At 36.3% G+C, this 17,602-nt stretch overlaps 1 protein-coding gene across 2 annotated transcripts in view; it reads right to left on the reverse strand.

Moving 5' to 3' along the window:
- Positions 1-17,602, reverse strand: part of ITGA1 (integrin, alpha 1) — a 147,500-nt gene that overhangs the window by 71,285 nt on the left and 58,613 nt on the right. For both annotated transcript variants that reach the window (XM_004678330.2, XM_012721859.1), the window contains exons 3-6: positions 4,969-5,081; positions 1,818-1,906; positions 1,597-1,708; positions 862-989 (exon numbers count right to left, since the gene is read on the reverse strand). In XM_004678330.2, coding sequence (XP_004678387.2) covers positions 862-989; positions 1,597-1,708; positions 1,818-1,906; positions 4,969-5,081 — 442 coding nt within the window. The remainder of the gene's footprint in view (positions 1-861; positions 990-1,596; positions 1,709-1,817; positions 1,907-4,968; positions 5,082-17,602) is intronic.

The following is a 17,602-nucleotide window of genomic DNA, read 5'->3' on the forward strand; positions in this document are numbered from 1 at the left end:
AAAAAAAAAAAAAAGGTGGAGGTGACAAAACACTGATGTGGTCATACTACATTTTTAGTGCCTCAGAAATGTCTCCAAACAGAGAACACTCAGAAGGAAAAGAAGAGTCAGTGTGAGGGCCTGCCCGGCTCCCCCAGCTCACCTGCACTGGGGCCCATTGCCACAACTACTCTCCTGACTCCCCAGCTAGTGCAGATTCCTGCCTTCAAGGCACTGACCTCACTCTGACCTGTACTTTGCCTGATGTACATAGAGACTTTTCTAAGTTTTAAATCACATGGTCATAGACACTTAGTAAAATTAGATGAATTAAACCCAAATTCAGTATCTGCAGTGCATAGTCACGTGACTAGGTCCAACGTATTTGGTGGCAGTAAAGGGGGATATATTTAGAAATAGACTAGTGTGCAGAAGAAAGAAACCCAGCTATTTAACTTAATGCAGCTGAAGCAAGAAATGTTTGCTTTTTGCTAAAGGAAAGAAATGATTAGATAAAGGAAAAACAGACTTTAAGCAGTACCCTGTGATCAGTTCCTAATTTTAACATCAATAGGATATTATGAAGCGATGGATTCCTTGGGTGTCAAATTGTTTTTTTACAAAATTTCTGAAACACTTCTCTGACATTACTAAAGATGGTTGTATTAATTTTATAGATTAGAATTAAATTATGATTTTACAGAGATCCATAGGGTTTATTTTTTTCAAAAACATGTTCCTTTCATCAGGTTTAAGCACAGAGATGTGGAACACAGATTTCATCCTGACTTTTAAATTTAATTTCTTTTCAGAATATTTTATTAAACATTCATGCATTTTTTTTCTTTACAATGACAGAAATCAAACTACAGAATCACCTACCTGTGTCTGTTTAGGACCAATATCCATTCTTTTTATAAGGTCATTTAAAAAATCAGTCACACTCTCCCAGGGGTAAATACTGTTGGAACCATCCAGCACTATGACTATGTCCAGTTGAGTAGGACATTCTGCAATAAAAGGAGTCAATTCTATGAATTTGGAGTATACAGTTTTTGAGGTATATTAAGTAGGAGAAAGAAACTCATTAAAAAAAAAATCAACTGATACTCTACAAGGTGAACACACTACTTTGTAATTTAAAAAGAAAAAAAAAAAAAGGGCTGGGAAAAGAATTGTGATAAATTTTCATTGCACCCAACAGTAGTTTTGGTGTTCATATGAAGTAAAAACAGTCTCTACTTAATTTAATTAATATTCCAGGAGTTATCTTAGGATTTTTTTTAATGTGAGCTTTACATAACAGTTCTCATTCAGTGTGCATTTCAAAAGAGGTGACTTTCTTCAAAGAGAATCAGCCTTTAAATAAAAACAATGTGACAACTTTAACTATGATGGTTAAATATGTCTCTAGAAAAGTTATTTACACTAATATCTGTTCCAAAAAAATAGCAGTGAGATTTGGTTATGTCTTGGCAAAGCAAGCATTTGCCTAAACTGGTAATGCTAGTAGCTGAGAAAATATTTCAAGATTTTTGGTATGCTCTAGTGTATACATATGTCTCATTCACTGCTTATACTTTTCAAACATGCAAGAACATTGCATAAAATCTGTACCTTGTACAGGGGCAATGGAGTTCACCACTTGAAATGTAGGGCTGACATCAGAACAGATTCCAGTTGTGTAATGCAAATGCCCACATCTATAGGCATATAAGGGCCCACATGCCTTTTAAAAAATTGAAAGCCATAAGATTAAAAATTATATAACAGATCTTGTAAAGTCAAAAATGATAGCATTTCCAATTCATTAACTAACATTACTCATTCTCTCTTACCAGAAACCCTCCTTTTGGGTTAGTGACTAAAGTTGATCCAAATGTCATGTTCTCCTTCACTTCTGTGACATTGGGAATTGATGTATTCACTAAAAATAGAACACAATTTTATGAGGGTGGAAAACAAAGTGAAATTAAGTGTCTTCCTATTAAAATGTTCTATTTGCTTTATTCATATCATAGCACATTCTTCTTTCGGTTCAACTAAATAGTCTTCAAAGTATTATTAAGAAATATAATGGACAAGCTCAGTCTGACAAGTTGGCTAATATCCCAGAAACTATGCCTGGATCCATGTTTCAAATGGTTTTGCTGAGCTATAAAAGAATTCAGAACCAATGAGGCAGTGAGAATGTGGGATTGCCTGTCACATGTTTCTGCTAACTGAAAAAAAAAAATGAAATGTTTAGTTTTATAATACTGTAGATATTATGTAAGGTTACAAAGCTATCTTCCATATTTGATCTATGTCTTATAAGTTACCAGTGTTGAAACATAACTTTTGACTAGAAGAAAAGAAAATGCAAATGTAAGTGTTTTTTTTTGTTTTGTTTTTGGTTTTTTTTTTACCATTAATTTCAACATCATGGAGACATTGTGAGGATTACAAAGAGAACTGGAACAAGATTAGAGTAGTAGTCAGGAAGTTTGGCTAAAAGAAACACGACAGAGGAACTACATATGACATTCCAAATAGAAATGTCAGATCCTAAAACATGCGAACCTGGTGAAATTGGCAAGAAGTTCCACTATTCACATTAAAAAGAAAAAAGAAAGGCCAAAAAATTGGTCAGGAAAATAAAAGCTTCTAAACCCTGTTTAGCTGAGATCTAAGATATTTTAAAGTAGCAAATCCCAAACTCAGGAAGGATTCACCTCATTGTTCTTGCCTGAAAGTTTCTGCTACCTTGGGTCTTGTATAGCCTTGTAAATGGGGATGAATGCAAAGATTTCTGAATGGCCACACTAACTTTCTGGTCTGAACAGTCCGTCCTAAAGTTTAGTCTGGTTAGCTTTGAAAACACCTAGACAGGACTGTTAATCTACACATATTTGCAGATTTATTTGCATATTATAGTTTGAATAATCTGGATTAGAGATTTTTAATACTAGGACTGACCTAGTATAAACATTCCTGGGACACTAGGGACGATAGCCTAAAACTTCCCTACTGTTTCTGAATGTTAGAATCTCCATAATAACATTGAAAGTCTATTCCATTAATAGGAGAATAGCTACTATCTAGAACGAATCTTTTATAAGTAATAATGAGAAAGTCTAGGGGAAAAAAAATACATCTGGAACAACCAACTGAAGGCACAGGAAAGCAGGCAGAAATGGAGGGGAGTCTATATTGTAAGGAGAGAAAATTAGAACTGGATGAGGTTCCTGTTTCTGTGTTCACTAAAGGAAGGCTCTACCTGACAAGTGACGAAATCTCAAATAAAACTCACAAAGCACTGCACTAAGAAACTAAAGCCACTTTCGCATGAGTTTGATTCCCGCCTGCCCCGGAGGCGACCATATGGCGAGGCAGACCTCTCCTGACCCGCCCGCTGCTCCCCTCAGCAGTGTACTTCGTCGATCTTGCCTGTTCTGCTTCCCGCTCTGTCTCTGGTGAATCCTCTCACCCTCCGCATCTCTGGCCTGTACCCCAGTTCTGTACAAATAAATAAATAAATCTTAAAAAAAAAAACAGTTCTACTGTTTTGAAGAAACAAAGGAAAGAAACAGGTAATGACAGGAGTTGCCAAGTGAAGGGAGATGATAGAAAGCAGTCACAAAAGGAGCATCCTAACTATACATATATGTTCATTTCAAATATCTGGATGACCTAACTGATACACATCAGGGTAAACTTTAAATAACCTGCTAAAACCAGAACTGCACAGTGATTAATTGCTTCCCACTGCTGGAAAATCAGCTTGGAAAATGGGTTTAGCCAAGTAGACTGCCTGCTAAAATTCAGAAGTATTGCATAATACAGGATACAACCCAATATTACTAAACATACCAGAACAGAAAAATGTCACACAACCTTAGGAGAAGTAAATATATGGAAAGGGTCAGATGAGCTATTCCAAATATTGGTGTTATCGGGAAAGGATTTTAAATCAGTTATTATAATTATGACCATGAATTTAAAAAGAAAAAAAGCAAATCAGAAATTGGAGAAAGAACATCTGAAAAACAGTATCTGGAATAAGCCTGTAGTGCTATCAAGCATGGCACTTAGTAATTTTTAGAACACTGTCAGGATTCTAATTCCTAGACAGTTCTAGTAGGAATTTTCTAGTCATATCTTAACTATCGTGATTTTTCAATCAAATGTATATATTTTGATATAAAGTTGTCTTGTGCTACTTTAAAAAATAATCCATTACAACTCCTTTTGTTCTGTTTTCTTTTAAAACAAACTTTTTTTTAGGACTATGAGGGGCAGGTGCATTTGGAAAAATTATTTCACATGACCACTGCTTTACAAAGGATTCTGAACAATTGAGGCAATTACATACTAAAAAATTAAAGATCTATAACATCTATAGCTATATTATGATTTTCTTTTTCTTTTTTTTAAACATATTAAAAGGACAGGTTTGGGCCCTCCCTGGTGGCGCAGCGGGTTAAAGCACAGCACTGAGAATCTGAAGCCACTTCCGCATGAGTTCGATTCCCGCCTGCCGCCTGCCCCGGAGGAGACCACATGGCGAGCCAGACCTCTCCTGACCCGCCCGCTGCTCCCCTCAGCAGTGTACTTCGTAGATCTGCCTGTTCTGCTCCCCACTCTGTCTCTGGTGAAGCCTCTCACCGCCCCTGAGCCTCTGGCCTGTACCCCAGTTCTGTATGCACAAATAAATAAATCTTTAAAAAAAGATAAAAAAGGACAGGTCATTAGGAAAGGATAAAGGAAAAGAGAGACACCTGTCCATAGACACAGGTGGGGAAGAGCATTGCTTTGCATTATGATGAATTTCTAAAGCAAATGCAGCGGGAATCAAAATGTGACTTTATGTGAATTGAATTGTAAGACATAGGAACTGAAGGATGCTTATAACTCATTCTCCTATTTTCTTAAATTGCTTGAAATGTGTTTCTAGTGAGCATACTAGGCATAATTCAGGGTCAGACTTTGCCATTTGACTTCACATACCTGGTAGATCCAACTTCACACAAGGTAATGATTTACCTCTCCCAACTGGACACTTATAGACATCTCCAGTTCTGTTTTTGGGTTGACCAACTAAAGGAGAACCAATAAGCACCCTGGAAATTAAATGATTCCATTAATATTTTTGAGCAATGGAAAACATTTTATTTTAGCTATTTTATTATGAGTTCTAAGATAGTTAACAGTAGTTCTCATAGTCATTCTCTGATAGTAAGTTCATGTTTTATAAAATAAGTTGTGTCTTCTCCAAGTTGTAGATCATTTTAATACAAATGTCAAACATAGGGTCCTCCCTGGTGGTGCAGTGGATTAAAGCACAGCACTATAAAGTTAGCCACAGCCACTTCAACTCCAGTTCCATCCACCCCTGTCCTCTGGTCTGTATCCCAGTTTTGTATGCATAAATAAAATAATTCTTTTTAAAAATGCCAAAAATATGTAGAGGATAAATCTTAGAATATTATATTATATTATCTATTACTTTATCATACTTTTTGTGTGGAGGTGAAAATGAATTATTGATTAAACCTATCATCGTGTTAATTTACAAAACATTCATGAAGCATAACTGAGGTTTTTCTATGAGGAACTGACATTTCATTAGAAATTCTTCAATTTCAGAGAAGTTAGGGAGTGTAAAACATTTGATGATCATAAGATTTAATATTAGTATAGGTTAATCTGTAAGCACTTAGAAAATAAGGATAGAAATGAGACCCAGGTTAAAATTACTTATTGTCTTTTAATATACAATTTTAAAATCACTCTAATAAGAATTGATGTTTAATAGTTATGATTTATTTCAATCATAGCAACCCAGTTAAAAAGGTCTCCTATGATAGCATCAAGAATAGGATGGACAAATGTGCATAAGTGTTAAGATACTTGAATTTACAGCTGCAGATTTATTGTTGGTTGAAATGCTATATCCAAAGACACCTAGCAACAAAAGGACTTTAATTATAAACTGTAAGACACTGCATTTGGGGTTATATTAGCCTATAGATTTACTAACAACTGTAGTGAAGGCTACAGAAAGCATATAGGAATGAATCAATATACTTGTTTGGGATTTCTGAACATTCTGGAACAAGAAACTTAAATTACCTAAAGTTTATTAACAACCTATGTAAACACAGATGATACACTCCTACATCAGCCTCAGAGGTGTATATGGAGATTCAACACCAAGCACAAGGGAAAATGAGTAAAAATAAACAATTGGGACAATATAAATTAAAAACATTTTGGTACAGCAAAAGACCTCCTCCTGTCCCCTGGGGGGGGGGGGGGGGGGAAAGAAGTTAACTTATCAACTGGGAGAAGATATTTATACATCACATGTCCAACAGGAGGCTAATTCCCCAAATATATAAGGAACTCATACAACTCAACAATTGGAAAACAAAACAAAAACAATCAAATAATGGGCAGAAGACATCCAAAAATCTCTTCAAAGAATATATAGAGATGACCCACAGGTATATGAAGAACTGTTCAACATGTCTTATTATAATGTGGTATATACAAGAAAACCCCACAATGAGATATCACCTCATCTCTGTCAGTATGAAATCAATCTAACTGTCCATTCACAGATGCCAGGTTAAGAAGGTATGCTACAGATATGCAGTGGAACACCGTTTGCTACTGAAAAAGGTGAAATAGTATCTTTTGGGACAAAGTGAATGAATCTTGAGGTAACTATGTTCAGCTAAGTCAGGAAGTGAATGACAATTCTTGGATGTTTCCACTCATTCATGGACTATAAATAAGTAAAGGAAACAAACCAGCCAGCACAATTCGATGAAAAATATGATGTTTCCACGAGGGGACAAAGGAGTGGGATAGGGGGTGCAAAAGTGACAGCGTGTTTTGGCACTAGGCTTTGGCTGAGGGCTAGTGAAGCACATGCATGCAGGAAGTAGTGAAGCTGTACTTCCAAAATTATACAGTTTGGAAACAAACGGCAAATTAGTAAAATCTGATCAAGAAAACTATATACGACACAATATAAACAATTTCATTTATCTGTGTACTATTATCCACATCAGAAGAAAGTGGGAAAACTGACTTAACTAGAATTTGGGTGAGAAATGTTACAGGGGATTTTGTTGACAGCAAGCAAACATGGGCCAACAGGGTACTTTCCTGCCAAAAATGCTAATGTGGCCCTGGGCAGCGTTGCTGGAAATAGATGCCTTGGTCAAGAAAGTGATAGCCCCTCTGCTCTGCACTGTCAGGCCATGTCTGGGATCTCCAAATTAAGAGGGACAGAAATACAATGGAATGCATGTAGGAGATCGTGACTCAGAAGGTTAAGAGCTGATAATTTTGTCGGACAAAGGTACTTGAGAGAAAGCTGGCAATGTTGAGCACAGAAGGAAAAAAATGTCTGAACGAGAACTGAGAAGTCATTTAGGGGTACAGGCAGATCGGGTATAGATTAAAAATTTAAATGTAGAGTTCAACATCTTGAAAATGAATGGGGTTTACTGGTAGGTCCTTTGGATAAAGGGATAAAGCCGGTATTAATAGAAGTCTTATAAGAACTGTAAATATGGAATTGTTAAACAGATTCCTAAAGCATAGCTATGATCTAATGCCTTTGCAAAGTCTGGCATGCATAAATTATGATAAAAATGTACAAACCCTTTCATGTATAATTCTTACTGCTGGGAATCTATCTTAATAAATGACTAAAGTTAAGGGAAAGAGGCTTAATGCAGAAAGATAAAACTCATGGGGTTATATATAATAATACAGGATTAAGAGAAATGTGATTTACAGTAAGAACTAATTAATTATTACAGGCTCAATCTATAGACTGTTGTACAGTCATAAGAAACAATAAGTTAATAAGGTTGCATGGTAGGATAAGACATTATGCACAACTGAATTTAAAGTAAAAACCTTTCTCATTTAGTGAAAATGTGTGACAAATTTAAAGTGACAGACACCAAAGTATATTTATGTACTCACTATAATAGCAGGATAGTAATAATTAGAATTTATTGAATTTGTACTGTGTGTCAGACACTGTGGTAAGAGCTTCCATAAGCTAAATAACCTGATCCTCTCTACCTATACAGTATGTATTCCGGTGCCAGACTTCATGAATTCAAGTTATAGTTTTATGATTGACTAAGCTGTGGAGTTTAGGACAAGTTAATTACCCTGCATTTGTTTTTTTATCTGTAAAGTAGAAATAATAAGAGGATCATCAGAAAGGCTGAATGAGTTAACATATATAAGATGCATAAAACACTATTTGGATTATAGAATGTGCTAAGTTTTATACTATTATTATTAATATATATATATCTAGATAAAACATCTAGATAAAACAAACACTACACCAAAACATGACAAATTATATTAAGGAGGTTATGTTTAGGTATTTTTCCAATATTTTTTAAGCATTTTGTAATATGATTGATTAAATTAGTTTCATAATTAAAACGGTTTAGAGAACATGCAGAGAGTTATTATTATGAACAGTATTCAAACTGAGGCTTAATAGATTAACATTTACTAAGAATATTCTACATGCTTGACATTTTTGCTAGACTCTGGGGATACAAAAATAATAAAACAATTTTTTTTTTTTTAGATTGCTTAAACCTTAGTGGGGAAACAAAACTATAAACATATTATTATACTGAATAGGTCTGAATGTGGTGCACTTTAGAAGTCTCAGAAGAAAGAAAGAATAATGCTTCTTTGATAGTTACAAGAAACTCTGCATAGTTGGAATGGAAGTTGAGCCTGGCAGGGTAAGCAATGTCTAGATAATAAGTGTTTTTACTGTCCATTGAAAGAACTTTGGATTTTCTTATTGGAGGTGGGGGATTGGCAACAACTAAGCTTTTAAAAAGGGGTGCGATATGATCCACTTTGATCTAGAAAGCTTATTTATTTTCATTGTCATCAAGAAATTAGGAGAAAGGGCGAATTAGAGTCAGAGAGGGAAAGATTCTGAAGGAAGGAAGTGAAAAGAAGGGAGTAAACAGTTCTAGAAATAGGATATAAACTCTCTCAATTTGGCTTTCCCCCGAAGCAGATAAAGACCTAGGTATAAATAGTTTTGGAGACAACAATTACATATATGCACAAATGTGGACATAGACCAATGATATAAGGCAGAAGCAAGACCTATAAACGGCACAAGCATGTGAGTGCTTTCCTGCCAGGGAACATCTCAGAAACTACATGGTACATTATGATCAGCAAGGTGCAAGGTTGAGACCCTCAGTGTCAATACAAGCACCTCAAGAGAATGCAGAGTAAAATGAAACTAAAGGTGGTCACCAATGAGGAAATATCACAAGATTTTAATGGGTGAAAGAAAAAAACAGGGAGTGATCAGAGTGGTTGAGGGAGAATCAGAAAACAGTGGTGTCATATAAGCCAGAGGAAGAGGACTGAGAACAGGCACTGTGACTTCACTTCAAGTAACCTGGTTAAAAAACGAGGGAAGTGGGCTCACTCTGGTGGCTCAACTGGTTAAAGCACTGCATTATGAAACTCTCCAAAGGCACTGCAGCACAAGTTCAATCCCCAGCCAGGGAGCTGATCCACATGGCATGGCAGACCTCTCCTGACCTGCCCACTGCTCCCTTCAGCAGTGTATTTCAGTACATCTACCTGTTCTGCTCCCCACTCTGTCTTTGGGGAATCCCCTCACCCACCATACCTCTGGCCTGTACTCCAGTTCTGTAAGCATAAATAAATAAATCTTTAAAAAAAAATAAAAAAGAGGGAGTTGGGCCACATGTGGGCTTCTTTTTATCAGGCAAACCACTAAGGGTTTGTGATAAGCTCACCTTTATATGGAAGAAACACAGATATAGTTAAATAAGTGTGAGAGAAACCAGTAACAAGAGAGAAATTGAAATCACAGGAGAAAAAGTGGAGCTCCTGAACACTTTGATGGATTCAGAAAGACAGGATTGTCTTAGACAGGCCTCAGGCTCCCTAGGCGGGCCTCTGGGTAGTCCAGCACCTAGAGGTCTACGCATGTGGTAGATGGTAGGAGCTGTGTGCACCTTGGTGATCTGACTTTGTCCCCCACTTGTCTTTCATTGGGGCAGAATCTGTTTTTCCTCCTGGTGAAACTGGGATTTACTTATAAATAAAAAGCAGCAGAAGTGACACTGAATTCCAAGGCAGGCCTTAAAAGGCATCACAGATTCTACCTTACATTTTTTGGGAATCTGAGACCACCAGTGCTATGAAGAAGCTCAGTTTAGCCTAATGGAGGATAAGAACACATGAAGGAGAAGCAGTATTTTGTGAGACAGCATGCACTGCCAGACATGTGAGTTAAGCCATGTGGATTCTCCAGCTAGAACTGAGACACCAGATGACTGCAGCTCCAGGAAGAAGCAGTCACGCAGTGCGTGGCAGCAGGCAACATCCAAGCCTCAGAATCATGAGAAACAATACACTATTATTGTTTAAATCAGTAAGTTTGGGGTGATTTATTTTGCAGCAGTAGCTAACTGAAACAGAAAGCTCCGTTAGTCAGTCCTTCCTCCCTCCCTCCTTCCTTCCGCCCCTCCTTCCTTCTTTCCTTCTTCCTTCCCTTCCCCTCGCCTCTTCTCCCTGCCCTCCTTTCCTTCTTCCCTTCCCCCTCCATCCTTCCATCTCCATTTCTTCTCTCTTTGTTTTTCCTCTCTCCTTCCTTTCTTTTTCCCCTCCTTCCATACTTCCTCCCTTCTTTAGAAAACAGTAGTTGTCATTATCTAGTAATATTTAGGAGAAGTAACAGGGTGGTGGACTTGTAGAGAGTAATAAATATTTAAACAGACAGGGTATACAAGACTGGTCAGGCAGCCCCTCTGGCCAAAATGAGGCAACCCTTGAGGGATGGCTTGGAAGGTGTTTCCACATTAGATAGAAGATAGGGTCCCAAAACCCAGCCATTTCTAAGATTCCACCATCAAAATAGAAAAAAAAAATTACAAATGTGTAAACAATTTGTAAAACAAATTAGCTGAAAAAAAAGTGTACCATTAATTGGGGGGAAAATCAAGGGTATTCATGGAAACTAGCAAGTGAGTGCTGGTAGGAAGTGACAAGGAAGTGTGGCTGGGACATGGGGTAAAGTTTTTGTATGTTCTGGAACAGGGTGGTTAAGACTGGCAAGCAGGGGACTTGAAGGAAAGGGTTGGAGTTTATCATTGGTCTCTAGGGCAACGGAAAGCCACGAGAGTATAATGATTATTGGAAAGAACTAGAACCATGTCTTACTGTGTATTTTTGATAAGGAGAAGGAGGTGTGAGAACTCAGAAAGTAGTCCAGTAGAGCAGGGCTGGATTGAGAGTAAGGGCTTGAGACTAAGGACCAACAGTAAAAATGGGTTACCGGGACTTGGGGCATAAAACAATTGTGTTTCCTGGGAGCTATTTTATCTGACATCAATCTTGCAGCTCTGCAAAGTACATACATTTTACTACCTCATCCTAAATAATCCTCATCATTCCCAAGCTATATAAAATAACAAGATCAAGAAAGTGTAGGCATGGGTTTCTGAAATTTCGGGAATCTCCAACATCTTCAATCCCAATAATCTTACTCTATTTTTTTTTCTCATAGACTTTATTATTTTCTTACAAATTTATAACCTTCCTGTTTATTACTTATTTTTGGTTCCCACTCCCCAATAGAACATAAGCTCTACCATTGCAGAATTTTAATATGCTTTGTTTACTCATATATTCTTAGTGTTTATAACTACAACATGGGCATTCAATGAATATTTATTGAATGAATAAATGAATGATTTTCTGAAGAGTCTGGATAAAACAGACCTGAGAAATGCAGATTCATGTGACCAGCAAAGTGGTCCCAACTGTGAAGTCATTTTAGAGGTTGTATATTTACTTAAGCAAAATGTCATTTTTGGGGTGACATGGAAGGCATCCCAGAGAATACCAAGGTTAAAGCGAGAACTAGCTGAAAGTCAGAAAGCTGGCTGGTGTCCCCATCTGGGCTCTGTCACACACCTGCCATATTAAGCCACTGGCAATTCATTCTTGGAGTCCCAGTTTCCTGTCTCAAAAATGATGGTGACAACAGAGCTCCCCACCCAAATCCACAGTCAGTGTGAAGACCCAGGGCACATTGCTTCATGAACTATGAATTTGTTATTTCACAGTTTCATGGGTTTGCTCTGACTCATTCTATTTTTTTTTATTTGATATTTTCTTTTAATGTCACCTTTTTGCCATGAATTTTCTGCAAATTAAGAGGACTAGAAAGTTCTGGGTCTCATTACTGGTCTCAAGAGAAATGCCTAGTAAATTAAAAAAAAATCACTGAAGTGAGAGAAACCACTCCGTAGAAAGCTACAAATGCAACAAAACCTGAAATGCTTGATCTTCATTAATAGTCATTAACACCATAGTATATTTATTTTAAAGGTTAGCTGAGCTTTGACTTCCTGCTGCATATTTATTTTGTCCCCCATAAAAATGTTTCCTAGAGATCATTGTCTCAGAGATACATTACTTCATGAACAAACTTTCCACCGAACTCTTTCTTGATGTCAAAGCCAAAGTCAGAGGGTCATTCACCCCCTGTCAACCAATATGCTTGTTTAAGTAAATTTGGAGTAAGTGATGAAGTGATCATTTTTGAGAATGAAGATGCAGAGTGGCCCCAATAGACCTTCTGCTCTTCCTTGAACATGCAAGGTAGAGGGACGGGAAGGAAGTGCCCCACAGAAATGGCAAGTTTGGCAACAAGGATATTTCAGTTTCAAAAGACATTATAAACAATGTACAATAAATGTTCTATTCAAATCTGTAAGAGAAAATTTGACAGAGCCTTTAAAAAAGCCTATGCTTCAATAGGCTTTATTTAAAACACATTATACACTGAAAACAGGACATCAATCATATGGCCCACTAGAAAATCTTACTTGGCGTACAGCAGGGTTCTTTAAAAAAAAAAAAAAAAAGATTTATTTATTTATTTATGCATACAAAACTGGAGTAAAGGGCAGAGATGCAGGGTGCTGAGAGGATTCACCAGAGATAGAGTGGGGAGTAGAACAAGCAGATCAATGAGGTACACTACTGAGGAGAGCAGCGGGTGGGTCAGTAGACAAGTCTACCGCTGTCACTGAAGCCCCCAAGCCACAGTTGCTTGAACAGCAATTAAAAGGGTGGAGGCACACGCAAATGGAAGAAGCAAAAGAACAAGAGTGGAAAATCCTGAACTAATATCTCACATTTTCCCATTTGGCCAAGTCCTTGCCATATTGGCAATTACCACAATCTGGAAGGCTTGTGTAATGCTGAGCACATTTAAATCTCATCTCTTCAAAGCAAAATTATTAAACCAATTATGTTTATTGTGAACTTTTCTGAACCACACTGCAATTTGTACTTGGCTTACCAGTTCATGCTACCCATAACAAACAATTAACGACCTTGATTAGAATTGCCGTGTATTACTAAGAAAACGTGGTTACTGAGCCAACAGTATAAAGCAAATGCCATTTCACAGTTACTTCTGAAAGCTAAACGAGGCATGAGACTTCTTTTTTGTTAGCTTTTAATTCTTTCAAAAGACTTTGCTTGCAATGTGCTGAACACTCCTTTAACATGTACTTTGGCCCAGATGTAAGATGGGCCAGAGAGACTTCAAAAAATATCTTAGAATGATGCACTTCCAAAACAAGAGCAGTAAATGTGCTTTAAAGAAGGTGACCACCTCAGAAGAAAATAAAATGACAAAAATCCATTTTCCTCAAAATATGTCAGTTATTTTATAATTCATTTCTTAAAGCAAGTCTGCATTCTCTCTGATTTTGTAAGCACTTGCAGATTATTATCCAAACATGTTTCAAAAATTTATTTTGAATTACCAGTGCCTGGATCTCTTTAGAACAATATGCAGCTGCCATGCCACCTTTAAAGGTTTAAAAACTTAGATTTTTACAATTTCCTTACTTTTAATTTCAGTTGGCCACATCATTTTTGTTGCCTTGAGCTTTCTCATTTTTTCCCCACAAAATCTTTGCAAATATGAAACAAAAAAAGGAATTAAAGTGTCTGACATTAATATGTTTTTCAATGTTCACACACACATGCACACATTAATATGTAATGTCTGATATTTACCACAATGATAGTTACTTTTTTTTTTTCTAAAGATTTACTTATTTGTGTATACAGAACTGGGGTACAGGCCAGAGGCTCAGGGGCGGTGAGAGGCTTCACCAGAGACAGAGTGGGGAACAGAACAGGGAGATCGACGAAGTACACTGCTGAGGGGAGCAGCGGGCGGGTCAGGAGAGGTCTGCCACATCATGTGGTCACCTCCGGGGCAGGCGGGAATTGAACTCATGCAGAAGTGGCTTTAGATTCTCAGTGCTGTGCTTTAACCCGCTGCGCCACCAGGGAGGGCCGATAGTTACTTTTAAGAGTTACTTTTTAATATAGCTTCAAGTACTACCTTGGGACTGAAAAGACTTGAGTTCTATTTTCAGCTCTGGCCTTACGTAGTTACATTTCCTTATGGATATAATTTTCTTTGAAAAAAATCCACCTTATTAAAGTATGAATAACATAAAAATCTGTACATACTTAATGTAGAAAACATGGTGAGTTTGTAGATAGTTATATACACCATCACCACAACCCAACACCATCAGCATAACTAGCACTTCTAAAAGTTTTCCTGCCCTCCTTGGTTGGTGTTAGTATTAATTAGCATTAATTATATTGCTAAAAACATCATAATTTCTGCCTTTTTAAAAATATACAGTACAGTATTAACTATAGGTCTCTAGAACTTATTAATCTTTTCTGACTGAAATTGTGGACCTTTATACATATACCTCCCCATTTTCCACTTCTCAGCCACTGGCAACTACCAGCCTGCTCTCTGCTTCTATGTGTGTGACTATTTTAGATTTCTCATATAAGTGGTAGCATGTATTGTTTGTCTTGTGTCTGGTTTATTTCACTGAGCACAATGTCTTCTAGCTTCATATTTATTATCATAAGTAGGAAGATTTCCTTTGTTCTTAAGGCTGGATAACATTCCATTATATGTATATAACACATTTTCATTACTTTTTTTAACAATGGACATTTAGATTACATTCATATTTTGGCTACTGCCATAATGCTGTAATGAACATGAGAGTCTTCTACTTCTTTTGATAATGTTGTCTTATTTCCATCATACAGATCCATATCTTCTTTATTCCTAAGTATTTAATTCTTTTAGATACAATTGTAAATGGGATTGTTTTTATTTCTCTCTCCTCTAGTGCATTTTTCACTTATAAAAATTAAACACCTTTTTGTATTTCTTTTTTTTTAATTGAGGTACCACTGGTTTACAATACTGCATATTCTTCCTGTATTGATTTATTCTAAAATTTTTAGTGAAGGTTTTAGCATTTACTGTGTATAGTATAATATTGCCTCTAAATAGTGATCATTTTATTTCTTTTTCACAAATTGTATTAATTTTGCATCTTTCTTTTGCCCAATTGCTCTAGCTAAGAATTCTAATCATTAAAATGAGAAGATAATCAACTGAAAGGAAGGAAATATATGAACATCATCTAACTTTCCAAGAGTCCTCTACAAAGGACTCACACCACTCAACAAAAAAGAAAAAAAGGCTTAATAAAAACAATGGACACTGGCCCTCCCTGGTGGCGCAGCGGGTTGAAGCACTGCACTAAGAAACTTAAGCCACTTCTGCATGAGTTCGATTCCCGTCTGCCCGGGAGGAGATCCACATGGCCCGGCAGACCTCTCCTGACCCGCCCACTGTTCCCCTCAGCAGTGTACTTCGTCGATCTGCCTGTTCTGCTCCCTACTCTGTCTCTGGTGAATCCTCTCACCCTCCACATCTCTGGCCTGTACCCCAGTTCTGCATGAGTAAATAAATAAATCTTTAAAAAAAAACACAATGGACAAGAAAGCTAAGTAGATATTTTTACAAAGGGGACATACAGGTGGCCAACAAACATATTTTTAAAAATGCTACATCCCTGTCTTCAGGGAAATGCAAATAGAAACCACAATGAGATACCATTTCACACCTGTGAGAATGACCCATATCAGAAAGAACAGAAATAATAAGTATTAGCAAGGGTGTAGAGAAATAGTCTTGCACACTGTTGGTATAAATATAGATTTGGTTGTTCAGCCCTCAGGGAAAATAGTATGAATATTTCTACAAACATTAGAAATAGACTAACCATAGGATCTAGAAATTCCACTCTTAGGTATGTATCTGAAGAATACATAAAAATACTAATTTGAAGGGATGTATACACTTTTATGTTCCTTGCAGCACTATTAAAAATAGGTAAGTTATGGGAAAAAACGTTAAGTATCCAATGACAGATGAGTGGAAAAAGATGTGGGATATACACACAATAAAATACTAACCTATATTTGTGTGTGTGTGTGTGTGTGTGCGCGCGCGCACTTGTAGTGTCTGTGCATAACGATGAAATCATTCCACTTGCAACAACATGAATGGAATTGCAGGGGATTAAGTAAAATTAGTTAGAAGGCCAAAGACATATTCCAGATGATTTCACCCATATGTGGAATATAAAGAAACAAAGAAAAGGAACAGACAAAACTAAGTCAAAGCAAACCCTATAAAATCTGACTGCAAAACTTTCTGAGGGGGTGGAGTAGGATTTAAAGAAGGGAGAATGCCCAATGATAGAGAGTTATAGGTACTTTGGTGGTAGATGTGATATAGCAACATATATTTGAAGAATATGCAGTATTGTCAGCCAATGATACCTCAATAAAAAATTACCTTTTTATTTAAAAAAGCCAATTTATTTAAAATTTAAAAATTTTTAAAAGCCAATTTATTTTAAAGAGGTAATTTAAATCTTCACGACTTGCTATTTACTGCATTATTTTTTTTTAAATGAACGCACTATTAGAAATGAGTGAAAATTTCCTTGTATATGTTTTAGACATAAATGTTAATCTTTTAATAAAAACACAGGAGTTTTTGTTTTTTTGTTTTTTTTAATGAATGCGATAATAATTTTATTAGCCATCTTCTCCAGTTAGGCCCATTTGTTGATGAATTTTATCATGTGCTAATTCATTCCTATTTTCTTTTTAATTTAGATCTTTATTGGTGATGTCTTACGGTTTATCCCATCAAAGAATTGTCAGCGATCAAATATATCTCCTCTGAAACATAGCATAATCATTATTGACACTAAATAGTGAACTAGATAATTTTGGAACTACTTATCTATACTGTAAAGGCTGTATTAGAGGGAGAGAGACATGTTTTAAGATAATACTGGAGGAAAATACTATTGAGCAAACTGATTTTTTAAGTGTATGCAAATCAAAAGAATTCTAAAGTATTGATCTATTCTTAAAAGTAAAGACCTCAACGAAAGATAAGTAAACATGAGACATGTTCTGTTTTCTGACTTTTTTATCATCTGCCACTCTAACTAAAGATAATAAAATATTTTGGAATTGAATCGGAATATAATTCAGGAAAATTACAAATGTAGTATTTTGTAAGGTTCAATTTAGCATGACTCATGGGAGTCACTTTCTTGTTGTTTTTTTTTTATAACAGTTT

The sequence above is a fragment of the Condylura cristata genome, unplaced genomic scaffold (genome assembly GCF_000260355.1).
Source record: "Condylura cristata isolate star-nosed mole 26May11 unplaced genomic scaffold, ConCri1.0 scaffold00007, whole genome shotgun sequence".
NCBI lineage: Eukaryota > Metazoa > Chordata > Mammalia > Eulipotyphla > Talpidae > Condylura > Condylura cristata.